Genomic DNA, 19,063 nt, shown 5'->3' on the forward strand with positions numbered 1-19,063 from the left:
AATCACTTTTTGGCTTCCGACCTCTATGGGGGACTGGTATGTACAGTAATCTAGCATGCCACAGACATCAGTCATACCTTTACTTGTGTATCTGTCACACACTATTCATCAGAACCTTTCAGTAGCTGGGTATACAGCAGCTTCTCCCTCAGGACATCTGCTGTTAGTCATAGCCTACTCTGTACTCTCTCACCTTCAATCACACAGCTGCTCTGTTTTGCTTGGTTTCCATGGAGTGGAGCAGCTGCATTTCCATTTCAAGTGCTATATTCATACTATCAATGATGCAACCTATTTTTGAACAGAAGTGTTGTTACAAATCTTTTTTTTGACATGTATGTAGCCTAGTGGTTAGAGCGTTGGGCCAGTAACCGAAAGTTTGCTGGATTGAATCCCCGAGATGACAAGGTATAAATCTGTTGCTCTGCCCCTGAGCAAGGCACTTAACCCACTGTTCCCCAGGTGCCGATGACGTGGATGTCGATTAAGGCAGCCCTCCATACCTCTCTGATTCAGAGGGGTTGTGTTAAATGCGGAAGACACATTTCAGTTGAATGCTTTCAGTTGTACAACTGACTAGGTATCCTCCTTTCCCTTGTATGGCAGAGGCTGAGCACACCAGCACTGGACTTGTCAGTGAGAGTAGCCCTTATCATCTGAGCCATACAGAAATGCTGCTGGCCTATCAATCTAAACCCAATGGAACACAGCCCTGCTCTTAATTAACATAATGGCAACCTCTCTAGGTTCATGGAGCAAGGCCTCAAATCAGTGCTATTCAGATTCACCAGGTCTTGAATAATGAAAGAATGAAAAGGAGAAAGAAACCATAATCCTAATGTAAATGTAGATTAAAGGGTTTAGATAAGATTAGGTTTGTGTGGAAAACTATATTTGTGTAGTCTGTGTATGTGTATACAGTGATGAACTGTGGCTGCCTGTGGTATGGCTGTGCCACACAGGACCTATTTACAACTGCAGAAAAGTCAGGGGACTCTCCAGAGACCAGGTTACCATGGAAACCAGAGGAAACTCCCAATGAGCCACAGGAACAGGGCATAAGTAGGGCCAGGAAACAGACATATACGTAAGAGAAAACAGCTTCCCCCATTTAGCCTTAACCAGTCATATTCCCTCTCTGCCTGACTCATAGCTTAGTCAGCGAAAGAGGTGTCATGGGTAGCCCTAGTAGTGTGCCTAGGGTCTCAATTCCACTTTCTGTTGTTCTAACACAAAAATAGCCACCATCACAAACATACAATATATAGATGAAGGATCTTAATCCAAGCCAGTTTGCTACAGCATGAAAAGAATCCTTTAGCAACAGGAAATGTTCATTATTATGTGAATTATAATGAATGGACATTTTTTTGTAGGGGTTGATACAGTTTTGTAAGGAAAAATCAAGCCTGAAATTTCAAAGTGGAAATTACAAACTTCAGAATCATTTTTAAATCTCAAATGCATTACACCTTTTAAATGTCCTGCATTGCCATAAAGTTATCCTGCAACAAGGTGATCAAATTAAGATCCTACATCTGTTCACCATCAGATTCAAATAAACCACGAAGACCTTTGTCACGCACCATCTCATTGACAGATTTTCATTATTCTGTGAGTACTCGTTCATATGATAATTTGATTAGTGCAGATTTTTTTTTATCAAGTGTTGATAGGCCTACCTGAGTTCATTTTGAATTAAGTGTTGGATCTGGAGTTGATTTGATCAAGTGTTGTACTTGAGCACACACTAATAGAGTGGCACCATGCATTCTAGAAGTAAACTTCCTCATTATGACAAACAGGTGCTTGTCACAAGGGTGTGATGATGACTAGATACTAGACAGTGGTGTGAATCTCTAATAGGGAAGAAAGGAAATGAAACTCACGTGGGGAAGAGTCTCCTTTTAAACAAGTCATCAGTTTATCGGAAAGCGAATTCTAACTGGAAAGTCCATCAAAAATGAAAGAATGAAAACTAGTCTTGACTTGACAGGCCAGGAACCTCACTGTAACCATGACAACTGCAACATTTGAATGGGTTCTGTTTTGCAAGCTCACTTCCTCTGTCAATGCAAGTTGACAATGAGTGGTCATATTCATGGTCTCACCTACAGTGTGTACCATGTATCCCATCTATAAAAAAAATCTATCTGGATGTGTTAGCTTCAGTCATTTAGAAACCTTATGAATAGCATGTAGCGAGGCTGTAGCCACAATGACAACATAAACAAAGCATTGATCTTTAGACTCTGAGCTAGTGCCAATAGAGACCTCCATCCTTCAGCCAACAGTTGCAGATAATCCGTTCATTACATGTGGCTGAATACACATTGTCACATGGCACTATTACAGCTAATGCACATAGCATCGCTATAACAATCAACTTTTTATAATTGTATTTCGGTAGTTTGTTGATAGTGTTGGCTATTGGGAAATGGTTGGCAAATCCACAGCTGGTTTCATAATCATCCTCTCCTCCAGTTGTTCAGGGAACTGACCCATAGAAAGTCCACACCAGAAAGAGATCTACTCCGAAATAAAGTAAACAAATACACAACACAAACAATAGTGCAGTCCAACAGTGACCCTCTAGCACAGGCAGCAGCTTCCGCTCACACACAATGACTGATGAAAGCCAATGAGATCATGTACAGCTTAGGATCACTTTTTCTAGAGCAAAATCTCAACTATAAACACAAATATACACACAAATTACACAAACGGTGCAGAAAATGTCCCGTTGACATCAGTTTATGATTTACACAAAACTTAGTGTGCAAGGGTAAAATGCGAGTGTGCATTATCTGCTTGTCTTACTCATTTTCTTTTGAGTGCTGTTCTTTAAGAGAGGGCCTGTGAGCACAAGAGAGTTGAATGTTCAGAATGTTCTTTGTTCTATGTGAATTCATATCAGGAGCTGTATCCACAAAAATGATATTTGGAATAGTCAGACAGAACAAGGCCCACATCCTTGCTATAACATTAGTGTCCTACGGTTTAGGACATAAGTAGGAATTCATGTTTGGAAGTAAGTCAAAGACAACTACTTACTTGGTATTAAGTTTCAAAAACTTGGAATAAAGTTATTTTCCAGGATGCAGGCCTAAACATTCCAGACACTGTCTGTTTCTTTCATTCCACCTTCCTGAACCTCAGTGCCACTCTCCCTCTCTTTCACTCGCTGTCCCTCTTCCTCTCCCTTTCCCTTCCTTTCCGTCTCCATTCAAATGAGCTACAAATCCACCTACAGTTTCTCATTACAGTACAGGATGAGATCCAACAAACAATGGTCTCCTTAACAAAAAGGACATTTGTAGAGCATTTACACAAACACACACACACACACACACAAACACACACACACACACACAAAACAACAACAAAGTATGTAATTAACTATTCGGTGGGAGAGTATGATTTGCTATTGACTTATTTGTTTGACAAATGATATGTCCAATTTGTTCATTACCACATATGTGGAAATACTCTTTAAATTCTTAAGCCCTCATATTTTAATTATTGCATGATTAACAATAACACTTTTCAATGACAGTCCGCCATCTTTACCAAGGAGAATTTGTGCCAGTATCACCAGTTTAATCTCTTTGATTGACCTAATAAACTCAAAACCCGAAATAAACAATTAGCTATAAAGTGCAGTACTTTATCATCATAACAGTACATTGGCTAGATGACTATGAATCATGGCTAATGGACAAGGGCCAAAGGAAGGACACACATATACAGGGTGAGGACATCATCCACAAGACAAAGTGGCTCCTCCTCTCTACCCTTGGTTGTGCTGCCATGCAGCCATGCTGCTGTTCCAGTTTCAACTGACCTGAGCCCTAGGACCATGCCCCAGGACTACCTGACATTATGACTCCTTGCTGTCCCCAGTCCACCTGGCCATGCTGCTGCTCCAGTTTCAACTTCCACCTGACTGTGCTGCTGCTCCAGTTTCAACTGTTCTGCCTTATTATTATTCGACCATGCTGGTCATTTATGAACATTTGAACATCTTGGCCATGTTCTGTTATAATCTCCACCCGGCACAGCCAGAAGAGGACTGGCCACCCCACATAGCCTGGTTCCTCTCTAGGTTTCTTCCTAGGTATTGGCCTTTCTAGTGAGTTTTTCCTAGCCACCGTGCTTCTACACCTGCATTGCTTGCTGTTTGGGGTTTTAGGCTGGGTTTCTGTACAGCACTTTGAGATATCAGCTGATGTACGAAGGGCTATATAAATACATTTGATTTGATTTGGTTGTACCACTGTCAGTAATGTAATATTTCAGATGACAGAGTGACCATAACAGTATCAATCTTATGCCAAGCCTGTGTCACAGCACTCCTGAGATAGACCCGAGTTATTTACAGACTCTCACTACACCATCATTTCAGCTCAAGGATATATAACTGCATATGGGTTACAGGGGCTATAGGGGCCCTAAAGCAATCAACAGCCATTGGCTGAAGTGTCAAATTAATGTCAATGGACTGAGTTTATTTATACACAACTGAACTATTGAATTCCAATACTGTACATTCACCATGCCTACTCAGCTGAAGGAGAAGAATGGCTGTGATTGTAGAGGCAGCTCCTAGGCCAATGAAAGAGGGGGATTAAGCATTAGGTAATTGTGTTACTGGAGAGGATTAGATTATAGGAGAGAGAGAGAGTTAGTACATGTAGGAGTGGAGACTGAATTGCCCTCTACACTTGTGCCAATGAAGGAAACATACTGTCTTTAATAATAATGGAGCGTTTGAGTTCCAGCCTTTCGTTTCACAAGCTTGTTGAAACTCTTAAGGCAGCATTTATTCTTCAGAAGGATATTGAACATATTTAGAAACATGCATGCCAGACGGTGGTGTTACTGGTAACATACAGTAAGTACACACACACGGTTTGTATACGCACTTTCCCAGAATTACAGATGTTTTGCCTGCCAATTCTTGATCTGATGTAACAACTAACAACATTCAAAGTCACTGTATCTATTACGCTCTCGTCCTCATCTGATCTCCTCTGATCGAAGAAGGCATTATGTAAGGCCAACCAATTTGATTAGTCATCCCCAATGCTTTATTTGCGGCAACCTCTCAGTGAAAAACAACTGTTAAAAGTACAGACCCATAGTATAATATGTGCTAAGGTATATGTACTTCTTTACACGTTCCCCATCTGCCTATAAGGCCAGTATTGAGCATCAGCAGATGGTAGCCTAAGTTAGAAGGAACATAGCCCACTCTTTTGAATCTTCCTTTGAAATGTGGGTAGTACAGGACACTCAGTACTTATGTCATGATAACAATCATATAACAACTGTGAAACATCGCTATGAACTTCAGTAGGCCTACATTGTATACATTTTGATAAGACTCAAAATCAATAGGATACTACCACATCCCAAATGTTCAGTTTAGGGACACTAGCTCTAGGCCACGAGCCTATAATTACTGATTCGGTATTGATGTAGAGTTCTTTACGCACTGGCTTACCTCAAATAGTGGTAGGTCAGGGTCCAAATGGGTAAAACTGTGAAGGACCACCGGGCTTTCGTCCTCGCCAACCTCCAGCTTTACCCCATCCCAAATATTTCGCACCTTCCATGTTCCAGCATCAAACATCTCATCGAGGAATCCTGATTTGATGTTTTGCGCATCGGAGTACATCCCCATAAAGTGGACCATTGATAAAGGATACGATTATGGCAGTCAATCGCTGCTGTGACAACCTATCTTGGTCGTACATCCATAGTTCCTTCGTATGATAGGCTACAATAACATTACTTTTTACCATGGACCCACCCACACAGTAAAAACGGACGTACATAAACGGAGTATGCTTCTGTGCTAAAGGCAAGCGCCTCGACCTACTGTACTTGGTAATGCATGACTCAGTTACGGAAAGTGCTTCATAGCTCCACCTTTCTTACGGTACCCGTCCCTCAGGGAATCGTTGTTACTATTATTGTCGCTGTGGAAACCGTCTCCAGAGAAGGTATTGTAATATTGATACATTCGTCCGGTTAAAATGTATTCACTGCATGTAGCCATAACGCGCAACAACAGGGGTATTATACCTCGGTAGAAATATAAAAGGATCGAAAACAACTAGAGCATTTTGGCCACCAAAACCTTAGAATAAATCTAATAAATGGACCATAGTCAGTGAAGCATTTTGAAGGCAAGTGGATCCTTTAGACGTTATGTACCCCCAGGGAATGGGTGAGTATAACAGTACCACATCAATTAGTGCTGGGGTATTTTTACAATGACTCCTTTATCTTGAGGTGAGGCAACAACTACAAGTAACATTCAATACGTTTCTCCTTTTTTTAAAACAGCTGGTTATCTAAAAAAAAAGATGATACGTTTGCAGGTCAAAGGAATTGTATCATTATGGGTATAATTGTATGTTCTGTGGATGAGTGCTCATGTCATCTCTGACATTGACTGGACAGACAATGTTGATGGTATTTCTCTTCAGTGACACTTCCCTCTACTGGTCAGAATTGGAAAACACTTGCAACCTCTTAAGAATCAAACATTACTACAACACATTGCAAAATACAATATTCAATAACATACACTATTCTAAGTGTGAGAAAGAAGAGAAAAACAGGTGTGACTGTGAAAACATCTGCTTTAACAACAGGGGGTGTTTTCTCCAATACATTCCTGAGCCCACATGTTCTCCCATGTCCCCTCATTCAGCAGCACAAGATAGAGATTACTGGTGCTGCTATGATTCAGATTCACAAATCTCTCCCTGAACAGCTGTATGGGATGAGGAGATACAGAAAGAGAGAGGAGAAAGAGAGAGAGTGAAAGGGATGGGGTAGGGAGAGGGAGAGTTGTCAGCATGGAGGTGCAACCAGCTGGCTACCTTTTGCCCTCCTATGATTGAACCACAGTCCACCCTCTTCTATTTGTCAGGCTTCCTGTTTGAATCAATAAACAGTGTTGTTCTGCTATGGCAGATACCCCAACATGGTTTACTCTCAGTAAGTGCTCATGTACTAACTGTAACTAACCCATAACAAAATACAGAAGTATGATCATATCACACTTAGAACAGAAACAACAAAGCCATGCATGCTATTGGATAATATGCCACTGCTAAATGTGAGGAACACACACATACTGTATGCACACGCACATGCTCAGGCATATATAATTTATCAAAGAAACTCCATAATATTGAGTGTATCAGAGTTGATACCTACCTTTCGGTCTACCTCTCTGCGTTTCACAGTAATGAAGGCAGCCTGGCACATAGACTGAGTCCTACAGAAGTCTCCACCCCTCAGCAGTCCACAGGTCCACTGAGCCCACCACATCACTGCTTCCCTCAGAACCAAGGAATAAGACTGGAGAATAAAACCGGACCGGGACAGAGAACCAAAAGCACGGCTGTCCCTTCTCTCCCCTCCCCAGTCACAGATTGGGTAACCACCTCAGGCCCACTCCAGTGGGTGTTTACTTAAACAGTTGTGTCAACACGCAAGAAACTGAACAATAAAATATTAACTACTAAAAAGTGATAGGGATTCCAAAAAGCCTGTTCATAGCTTGTAAGAGTGAAGAAACTGTCCCATTGTTCAATTGCAAATTTCAACTATAAACGGTACTTTACAGTGGCTTCAGAATTTATTCACACCCTTTGACTTCTTCCACATTTTGTTGTGTTACAGCCTGAATTTAAAAGTAATTGCATTGACATGTGTTGTCACTGGCCTACACACACTACCTCATAATGTGAAAGTGGAATTCTTTTTTTCAGTTTTTTTTTTACAAATGATTAAAAAATGTATATTTGAAATGTCTTGAATGACTACCTCATCTCTGTACCCCACACATATAAAGACCAGAGAGGTTTTCCAATGCCTCTCCAAAGAAGGGCACCTATTGGTATATTGGTAAAAAAAAAAAAAAGTAGACATTGAATATCCCTTTGTGCATGGTGAAGTTATTAATTACACTTTGGATGGTGTATCAATACACCCAGTCACTACAAAGATACAGACCCTAACTCAGTTGCTGGAGAGGAAGGAAACTGCTCAGGGATTTTACCATGAGGCCAATGGTGACTTTAAAACAGTTACAGAGTGTAATGGCTGTGACAGGAGAAAACTGAGAATGGATCAACAACATTGTAGTTACTCCACAAAACTAACCTAATTGACAGAGTAAAAAGAGAGAAGCCTGTACAGAATAAAAAAGATTCCAAAACATGCATCCTGTTTGCAACAAGACAATACTGCAAAAAATGTGGCAAAGCAATTAACTTTTTGTCCTGAATACAAGTGTTATGTTTGGGACAAATCCAATACAACACATCCCTGAGTACCACTCTCCATATTTTCAAGCATAGTGGTGGCTGCATTATGTTATGGGTATGCTTGTAATTTTTAAGGACTGGGGAGCTTTTCAGGATAAAACATTTCGATGCAACTTCCGTACAGACACAGGAGGAGAAGGTCAAGAGCCATGCGTCTTCCGAAACACAACCCAACCAAGCCACACTGCTTCTTGACACAATGCCCGCTTAACCCAGAAGCCAGCCACACCAATGTGTCGGAGGAAACACTGTACACCTGGCGACCATGTCAGCGTGCATGCGCCCGGCCCGCCACAGGAGTTTCTAGAGCACAATGGGACAAGGACATCCCTGCCAGCCAAACCATCCCCTAACCGGACAATGCTGGGCCAATTGTGTGCCGTCCCCTGGATCTCCCAGGCGCAGCCAGCTGCGACAGGGCCTGGACTCTAACCAGGATCTCTAGTGGCACAGCTAGCAACTGTGATGCAGTGCCTTAGACCACCGCGCCACTCGGGAGGCCGTCAAATTTGCAACATTTCTAAAAACATGTTTTCACTTTGTCATTATGGTGTGTGTAAAGGGGTGAGAGAGAAAAAATATTATTAATCAATTTTTTTATTCAGATTGTAATGAAACAAAATGTGGAATAAGAAATGTGGTATGAATACTTTCTGAAGGCCCTGCATTTCTCTGAACAGAAAATAAAAATGAAATCACTGGCATCATGTTACCCTGACATTCCCAGGGTTATTCCTATTCAGCTGAAATTGTGAGGCAAAATGTATATAAGGCCTAACAAAATAGATTATGGCCACTCTATATTTTCATCAGTTAATCAGCCAATGGACTGACAAATGTAAACCGAAAGCAAACATGGTGAGCATAGGCAGTCAAACCAAAAGCAGTGCCAACACTAGCACAGCTTCCTTATGGTGGAGTACAACAACAAGACAAACACGTGAATGAGTTCACCATCAGTTACATGCGTTGTTGTCAATCTCTTATAAAGGTTACATAAGAGCCTAGTTTTATGGGGCGTTATGTGATCTAGAAGCCGAACAACCTGAACAAAAAAAGTCACCAAGGAAAATCCCACTGACAGACAGAGAGTTGGCTCCTTAAAACCTTTTACTGCAGTGGCCTAAATCAGGGTCAAAGAGCGTTTCTTGGTAGTCTTAAACAAATCTACTTTGAAACAAAAGTATACACCTCACACACGTGGTTAGAATACATTCTTCTTTATTTAATGAAGAACACTTAAACAAAAACAACAAAACGATATAAGACGACCGTGACCTCTATATAAACAATGTGCTAACGTGCAACATAACATAGACAATAACCCATGAAATACCCAAAGAAGATGGCTGCCTAAATATGGTTCCAAATCAGAGACAACGATAAACACCTGCCTCTAATTGAGAACTTATCTAGGCAACCATAGACCTACATAAACACCTAGATGGAAACAACCCCATAAATCTACAAAACCCCTAGACAGTACAAACACCCTAGATGAGACAAAAACACACATATCACCCATGTCACACCCTGACCTAACCAAAATAATAAAGAAAACAAAGAATACTAAGGTCAGAGCGTGACAGTAGGTGCGGACTCCGGCCACAAAACCTAATCTAAAGAGGAGGATCCGGGTGGGCCTCTTTCACGGCGGCGGCTCGGGTGCTGGACGTGGACCCCACTCCACCATAGTCTTAGTCCGCTTTTGTGGCCTCCTAGGAACGCCGCCAACCTAGGACTGGCAACCCTACTAAAGGGTCCCACTGGACTGAGGGGTGGCTCCGGACTGAGGGGCAGCTCTGGACTGAGGGGCAGCACCGGACTGAGGGGCAGCTCCAGACTGAGGGGCAGCTCAGGACTGAAGGGCAGCTCAGGACTGAAGGGTAGCTCCGGACAGAGGGGCAGCTCCAGACTGGGGGGCAGCTCCGGACTGAGGGGCAGCACCGGACTGAAGGGCAGCTCCGGAATGACTGACTGCTCTGGCATCTCCTGGTTGGCTGACGGCTCTGGCAGCTCCTGGCTGGCTGACGGCTCTGGCAGCTCCTGGCTGGCTGACGGCTTTGGCAGCTTCTGGCTGGCTGACGGCTCTGGCAGCTCCTGGCTGGCTGACGGCTCTGGCAGGTCCTGGCTGACTGACGGCTCTGGCAGCTCCTGGCTGACTGACGGCTCAGGACAGACTGGAGACTCTAGCGGCTCAGGACAGACGGGAGACTCTAGCGGCTCAGGACAGACGGGAGACTCTAGCGGCTCAGGACAGACGGGAGACTCTAGCGGCTCAGGACAGACGGGAGACTCTAGCGGCTCAGGACAGACAGGAGACTCTAGCGGCTCAGGACAGACGGGAAGCTCAAGCGGCTCAGGACAGACGGGAGACTCTAGCGGCTCAGGACAGACGGGAGACTCTAGCGGCTCAGGACAGACGGGAGACTCTAGCGGCTCAGGACAGACGGGAGACTCTAGCGGCTCAGGACAGACGGGAGACTCTAGCGGCTCAGGACAGACGGGAGACTAGCGGCTCAGGACAGACGGGAGACTCTAGCGGCTCAGGACAGACGGGAGACTCTAGCGGCTCAGGACAGACGGGAGACTCTAGCGGCTCAGGACAGACGGGAGACTCTGGCAGCGCTGGGCAAGAGGAAGGCTCTGGCAGCTCTGGATAGGCGGGAGCACCTGTAGGGATGAGACGGAGAGACAGCCTGGTGCGGGGGGCTGCCACCGGAGGGCTGGTACGTGGAGGTGGCACCGGACAGACCGGACCGTGCAGGCGCACTGGAGCTCGTGAGCACCGAGCCTGCCCAACCTTACCTGGTTGTATGCTCCCCGTAGCCAGGCCAGTGCGACGAAGTGGAATAGCCCGCACTGGCCTGTGCTGGTGAACCGGGGACACCATGCGTAAGGCTGGTGCCATGTATGCCGCCCCGAGGAGACGCACTGGAGACCATATGCGTAGAGCCGGCTTCATGGCACTTGGCTCGATGCCCACTCTAGCCCGGCTGATACGAGGACTGGAATGTACCGAACCGGGCTATGCACACGCACCGGGGACACAGTGCGCTCCACAGCATAACACGGTGCCTGCCCGGTTCCTCTCTCTCTCCGGTAAGCACAGGAAATTGGCGCAGGTCTCCTACCTGGCTCCGCCACACTCCCTGTGTGACACACCCCAATACATTTTTGGGGCTGCCTCTCAGGCTTCCAGCCGCGCTGCCTCCTCATACCAGTGCCTCTCTGCCTTCGCCGCCTCCAGCTCTGCCTTGTGATGGCGATATTCATCCGGCTGTTCCCATGGTCCCTTGCCGTCTAATATCTCCTCCCAAGTCCAGGAGTCTTGTGTTCGCTGCTGCCCGTTACCACGCCACTTGGTCCTTGGTTGGTGGGTTATTGTGTCACGATCGTCGTATGGAGTGGACCAAAGTGCAGCGTGGTTAGAATACATTCTTCACACAGTTAACCACCTAACTGAGGATCTCAATTTAACCTTGCGCAATACCCTAGATGCAGTTGCACCCCTAAAAACTAAAATAATGTCTCATAAGAAACTAGCTCCCTGGTACACAGAAAATACCCGAGCTCTGAAGCAAGCTTCCAGAATATTGGAACGGAAATGGCGCCACACCAAACTGGAAGTCTTCCGACTAGCTTGGAAGGACGGTACCGTGCAGTACCGTAGAGCGCTTACTGCTGCTCGATCATCCTATTTTTCTAACTTAATTGAGGAAAATAAGAACAATCCGAAATTCCTTTTTGATACTGTCGCAAAGCTAACTAAAAAGCATCATTCCCCAAGAGAGGATGACTTTCACTTTAGCAGTGATAAATTCATGAACTTCTTTGAGGAAAAGATTATGATTATTAGAAAGCAAATTACGGACTCCTCTTTAAACCTGCGTATTCCTCCAAACCTCAGTTGTCCTGAGTCTGCACAACTCTGCCAGGACCTAGGATCAAGAGAGACGCTCAAGTGTTTTAGTACTATATCTCTTGACACAATGATGAAAATAATCATGGCCTCTAAACCTTCAAGCTGCATACTGGACCCTATTCCAACTAAACTACTGAAAGAGCTGATTCCTGTGCTTGGCCCTCCTATGTTGAACATAATAAACTGCTCTCTATCCACTGGATGTGTACCAAACTCACTAACAGTGGCAGTAATAAAGCCTCTCTTGAAAAAGCCAAACCTTGACCCAGAAAATATAAAAAACTATCGGCCTATATCGAATCTTCCATTCCTCTCAAAAATTTTAGAGAAGGCTGTTGTGCAGCAACTCACTGCCTTCCTGAAGACAAACAATGTATACGAAATGCTTCAGTCTGGTTTTAGACCCCATCATAGCACTGAGACGGCACTTGTGAAGGTGGTAAATGACATTTTAATGGCATCGGACCGAGGCTCTGCATCTGTCCTCGTGCTCCTAGACCTTAGTGCTGCTTTTGATACCATCGATCACAACATTCTTTTGGAGAGATTGGAAACCCAAATTGGTCTACACGGACATGTTCTGGCCTGGTTTAGATCTTATCTGTCGGAAAGATATCAGTTTGTCTCTGTGAATGGTTTGTCCTCTGACAAATCAACTGTAAATTTCGGTGTTCCTCAAGGTTCCGTTTTAGGACCACTATTGTTTTCACTATATATTTTACCTCTTGGGGATGTTATTCGAAAACATAATGTAAACTTTCACTGCTATGCGGATGACACACAGCTGTACATTTCAATGAAACATGGTGAAGCCCCAAAATTGCCCTCGCTAGAAGCATGTGTTTCAGACATAAGGAAGTGGATGGCTGCAAACTTTCTACTATTAAACTCGGACAAAACAGAGATGCTTGTTCTAGGTCCCAAGAAACAAAGAGATCTTCTGTTGAATCTGACAATTAATCTTAATGGTTGTACAGTCGTCTCAAATAAAACTGTGAAGGACCTCGGCGTTACTCTGGACCCTGATCTCTCTTTTGAAGAAAGACCATTTCGAGGACAGCTTTTTTCCATCTACGTAACATTGCAAAAATCAGAAACCTTCTGTCCAAAAATGATGCAGAAAAATTAATCCATGCTTTTGTCACTTCTAGGTTAGACTACTGCAATGCTCTATTTTCCGGCTACCCGGATAAAGCACTAAATAAACTTCAGTTAGTGCTAAATACGGCTGCTAGAATCCTGACTAGAACCAAAAAATGTGATCATATTACTCCAGTGCTAGCCTCTCTACACTGGCTTCCTGTCAAAGCAAGGGCTGATTTCAAGGTTTTACTGCTAACCTACAAAGCATTACATGGGCTTGCTCCTACCTATCTCTCTGAGTTGGTCCTGCCGTACATACCTACACGTACGCTACGGTCACAAGACGCAGGCCTCCTAATTGTCCCTAGAATTTCTAAGCAAACAGCTGGAGGCAGGGCTTTCTCCTATAGAGCTCCATTTTTATGGAATGGTCTGCCTACCCATGTCAGAGACGCAAACTCGGTCTCAACCTTTAAGTCTTTACTGAAGACTCATCTCTTCAGTGGGTCATATGATTGAGTGTAGTCTGGCCCAGGAGTGGGAAGGTGAACGGAAAGGCTCTGGAGCAACGAACCGCCCTTGCTGCTCTGCCTGGCCGGTTCCCCTCTTTCCACTGGGATTCTCTGCCTCTAACCCTATTACAGGGGCTGAGTCACTGGCTTGCTGGGGCTCTCTCATGCCGTCCCTGGAGGGGGTGCGTCACCTGAGTGGGTTGATTCACTGTTGTGGTCATCCTGTCTGGGTTGGCGCCCCCCCCTTGGGTTGTGCCGTGGCGGAGATCTTTGTGGGCTATACTCAGCCTTGTCTCAGGATGGTAAGTTGGTGGTTGAAGATATCCCTCTAGTGGTGTGGGGGCTGTGCTTTGGCAAAGTGGGTGGGGTTATATCCTTCCTGTTTGGCCCTGTCCGGGGGTGTCCTCGGATGGGGCCACAGTGTCTCCTGACCCCTCCTGTCTCAGCCTCCAGTATTTATGCTGCAGTAGTTTATGTGTCGGGGGGCTGGGGTCAGTTTATTATATCTGGAGTACTTCTCCTGTCCTATTCGGTGTCCTGTGTGAATCTAAATGTGCGTTCTCTAATTCTCTCCTTCTCTCTTTCTTTCTCTCTCTCGGAGGACCTGAGCCCTAGGACCATGCCCCAGGACAACCTGACATGATGACTCCTTGCTGTCCCCAGTCCACCTGGCCATGCTGCTGTTCCAGTTTCAACTGACCTGAGCCCTAGGACCATGCCCCAGGACTACCTGACATGATGACTCCTTGCTGTCCCCAGTCCACCTGGCCATGCTGCTGCTCCAGTTTCGACTTCCACCTGACTGTGCTGCTGCTCCAGTTTCAACTGTTCTGCCTTATTATTATTCGACCATGCTGGTCATTTATGAACATTTGAACATCTTGGCCATGTTCTGTTATAATCTCCACCCGGCACAGCCAGAAGAGGACTGGCCACCCCACATAGCCTGGTTCCTCTCTAGGTTTCTTCCTAGGTATTGGCCTTTCTAGGGAGTTTTTCCTAGCCACCGTGCTTCTACACCTGCATTGCTTGCTGTTTGTGGTTTTAGGCTGGGTTTCTGTACAGCACTTTGAGATATCAGCTGATGTACGAAGGGCTATATAAATAAATTTGATTTGATTTGATTCTTCTTTATTTAATGAAGAACACGAAGAACACTTAAACAAAAACAACAAAACGATATAAGACGAACGTGACCGCTATATAAACAATGTGCTAACGTGCAACATAACATAGACAATATCCCACGAAATACCCAAAGAAGATGGCTGCCTAAATATGGTTCCCAATCAGAGACAATGATAAACACCTGCCTCTAATTGAGAACTAATCTAGGCAACCGTAGACCTACATAAACACCTAGATGGAAACAACCCCATAAATCTACAAAACCCCTAGACAGTACAAACACCTTAGATGAGACAAAAACACACATATCACCCATGTCACACCCTGACCTAACCAAAATAATAAAGAAAACAAAGAATACTAAGATCAGGGCGTGACACTGGGGTCCACACAAAACATGAAACGTGACATAATATAGAACATTAGTAGACAACAGCTCAAGGACAGAACTACATTAAACATATATATATACAGTGGGGCAAAAAAGTATTTAGTCAGCCATCAATTGTGCAAGTTCTCCCACTTAAAAAGATGAGAGAGGCCTGTAATTTTCATCATAGGTACACTTCAACTATGACAAAAAAAATTGATCATATTACTCCAGTGCTAGCCTCTCTACACTGGCTTCCTGTCAAAGCAAGGGCTGATTTCAAGGTTTTACTGCTAACCTACAAAGCATTACATGGGCTTGCTCCTACCTATCTCTCTGAGTTGGTCCTGCCGTACATACCTACACGTACGCTACGGTCACAAGACGCAGGCCTCCTAATTGTCCCTAGAATTTCTAAGCAAACAGCTGGAGGCAGGGCTTTCTCCTATAGAGCTCCATTTTTATGGAACGGTCTGCCAGAGACGCAAACTCGGTCTCAACCTTTAAGTCTTTACTGAAGACTCATCTCTTCAGTGGGTCATATGATTGAGTGTAGTCTGGCCCAGGAGTGGGAAGGTGAACGGAAAGGCTCTGGAGCAACGAACTGCCCTTGCTGTCTCTGCCTGGCCGGTTCCCCTCTTTCCACTGGGATTCTCTGCCTCTAACCCTATTACAGGGGCTGAGTCACTGGCTTACTGGGGCTCTCTCATGCCGTCCCTGGAAGGGGTGCGTCACCTCAGTGGGTTGATTCACTGATGTGGTCATCCTGTCTGGGTTGGCGCCCCCCCTTGGGTTGTGCCATGGTGGAGATCTTTGTGGGCTATACTCGGCCCTGTCTCAGGATGGTAAGTTGGTGGTTGAAGATATCCCTCTAGTGGTGTGGGGGCTGTGCTTTGGCAAAGTGGGTGGGGTTATATCCTTCCTGTTTGGCCCTGTCCGGGGGTGTCCTCGGATGGGTCCACAGTGTCTCCTGACCCCTCCTGTCTCAGCCTCCAGTATTTATGCTGCAGTAGTTTATGTGTCGGGGGGCTGGGGTCAGTTTGTTATATCTGGAGTACTTCTCCTGTCCTATTCGGTGTCCTGTGTGAATCTAAGTGTGCGTTCTCTAATTCTCTCCTTCTTTCTCTCGGAGGACCTGAGCCCTAGGACCATGCCCCAGGATTACCTGACATGATGACTCCTTGCTGTCCCCAGTCCACCTGGCCGTGCTGCTGCTCCAGTTTCAACTGTTCTGCCTTCTTTTTATTCGAACATGCTGATCATTTATGAACATTTGAACATCTTGGCCATGTTCTGTTATAATCTCCACCCGGCACAGCCAGAAGAGGACTGGCCACCCCACATAGCCTGGTTCCTCTCTAGGTTTCTTCCTAGGTTTTGGCCTTTCTAGGGAGTTTTTCCTAGCCACCGTGCTTCTACACCTGCATTGCTTGCTGTTTGGGGTTTTAGGCTGTGTTTCTGTACAGCACTTTGAGATATCAGCTGATGTACGAAGGGCTATATAAATGAATTTGATTTGATTTGATTTGATGACAGACAAAATGAGAGAAAAAATCCAGAAAATCACATTGTAGGATTTTTTATGAATTTATTAGCAAATTATGGTGGAAAATAAGTATTTGGACAATAACAAAAGTTTATCTCAATACTTTGTTATATACCCTTTGTTGGCAATGACAGAGGTCAAACATTTTCTGTAAGTCTTCACAAGGTTTTCACACACTGTTGCTGGTATTTTGGCCCATTCCTCCATGCAGATCTCCTCTAGAGCAGTGGTGTTTTGGGGCTGTTGCTGGGCAACACAGACTTTTTTTGTGTTTTTAAAAATAACGTTTATTAATTCAAATATTCATAACATTCGACCCATGAAGCCACTCTGGCAATTTACTGCAGGAAAGGGCTATGAAACGTCCCATTCAAACAGAGTGAAATCACTTCTGAGAACCACAGACCTCCTAACTACCTGACAGAAAGAGTCTTATGAACAGATGGATTTAATGCTCACCATTATTTCAAGGAGCTGCAGGCCCATTCTGAGGCACTCCTAGCTCGTAGGTCTTAGCATTTAAAAACGTTTTGACAACTGCCCTGCAGCTAACTGAGGACCATTTGAAATGCAACCCTTCTGAGGCAGCTTTACAATACCTTAAGGAGACACCCTATCTAATAGCAGGGAAAATAAGGGTATTTCTGATTGGGTTTGGGCCAAGACTGCCAGCAGGAACAGAAAGTTTTACGAAATGCCTCTAGTGCAAAGATTCTGTTTCCCAACTTATTTGTTCAACATGTAATTGGAAATAAATCATAGACCAGCGGCTACCATAGGGAACAACAAAAGCAACTTCCTCTATAATCAAGTGTAAGAGGGTTTGAGTAAGAAGAGCACGACTAGAGGAAAACAGCTGACACAATGAAACACACAGAGATGGACTTGTCACAGTGAGGAGGAACTAGAGACCAATGTCACAGTCTATTTCCAAACTCAGTGAATAACAACAACACAAAACCAAATAATTTCCAACACCGACAAAAATAATGAACCAACAAGTAGCAAGTAATACCATATTTATAACTATGTAATAAACAATAAAAACACATCCACATTCAATAGTGGGCATGACTAAACATGCACAAGAAAAACATATCAACGTAAACGCACACCACAGGGGAATGGTTGCCTAACTCTGCTCTTGGATGTGTGCCAGACACACTGAACAGCTGAACCACCACCCTGGTGGTAGCATACTGTAACAGACAAACACATCCTCCTCTGAATCACCACCCTCTCTCTCACCCATAAACTATTTCTCTCACATACACACACACAGCCAAAAAGACTGCGACTGAATCAAATAACAACATATGAGCTCGTTCTTACCAGATCGTCCAGTATGTTGACAGGGAAGTCAAACATACACATCTTGACTGGCTGAGCCAAGGCTTTGTGAAGGCTGAAGAGGGACTTGGTCTCCATGCTGCTAAAGCACTCCCAGAGACAGAGAACAGACGACCGATGCTCCCGGAGCAACAGATCGCTACACTCCCTCCAGCTTTAACGCTCACTCTGCATCAATCACACACACACAGACACACACAAACAAACAAGAACTCCGGGCTGCTGTTAACAGAAACACCACCACAACTTCCACTGTTGCTGCCGCTGCCTCTACTGAAGACTTGAAGGAACCTGTCTGAGAGGTAGAGAAACCCCCTCGGCTCCCTCACCTGCTTCTTCTAGCCTCTCTCTCTCTCTCCCTCCCTCCCTCCTCTCTCTCTCTCTCTCTCTCCCTCCCCTCTCACTCTCCTTTCTGCGCTACGTTGAGAGAATCTAAATTGTATACTCCTCGCGTCGTGTCTATTCTCTCCCCATCTCCTTCTCAAAACCCATTGGAGGAGAAGGTCAGAGGGGCGGGACCCTTGGCTTTCTCATCCAATAGGTTTTGAGAAGGAGGCGAGAAGAGGGGACGCGAGGAGTGAGAAAATGCGATTCTCCCCGAGTGTTTCTCACAAGGGAATGTCTGTGCTGTCAGCTGCTGCCCTCTCTGCTTTGATCTATTTCATCCTGCAGATGTAGGTAGAACCTCTCACCATTCAGCTGCTTATCCAACATTAGTGGCTGCTTTTTCTTCCTCAGTAGCATTGTAATGTTGTTCACACACCCTTTCACACTGACCACAGCCTGCATAATAAGTGC

At 44.8% G+C, this 19,063-nt stretch overlaps 1 protein-coding gene across 3 annotated transcripts in view; it reads right to left on the reverse strand.

Annotated features, from left to right (window-relative positions):
• Window positions 1–18,638, reverse strand: part of LOC109895772 (ral guanine nucleotide dissociation stimulator) — a 32,221-nt gene extending 13,583 nt beyond the window's left edge. The window contains exon 1 of one of the 3 annotated variants that reach the window (XM_020489746.2): window positions 18,248–18,638. In XM_020489746.2, the coding sequence (XP_020345335.1) occupies window positions 18,248–18,343 (96 nt within the window). In that variant the 5' untranslated portion in view covers window positions 18,344–18,638. Of the gene's footprint in view, window positions 1–5,506; window positions 5,946–7,236; window positions 7,367–18,247 lie in introns of those variants that run through there. The other 2 variants (XM_020489745.2, XM_020489742.2) reach the window with 2 other exon arrangements.
• Window positions 18,639–19,063: the final 425 nt, after the last annotated feature.

This window comes from Oncorhynchus kisutch, linkage group LG8 (genome assembly GCF_002021735.2).
Source record: "Oncorhynchus kisutch isolate 150728-3 linkage group LG8, Okis_V2, whole genome shotgun sequence".
NCBI classification, from domain to species: domain Eukaryota; kingdom Metazoa; phylum Chordata; class Actinopteri; order Salmoniformes; family Salmonidae; genus Oncorhynchus; species Oncorhynchus kisutch.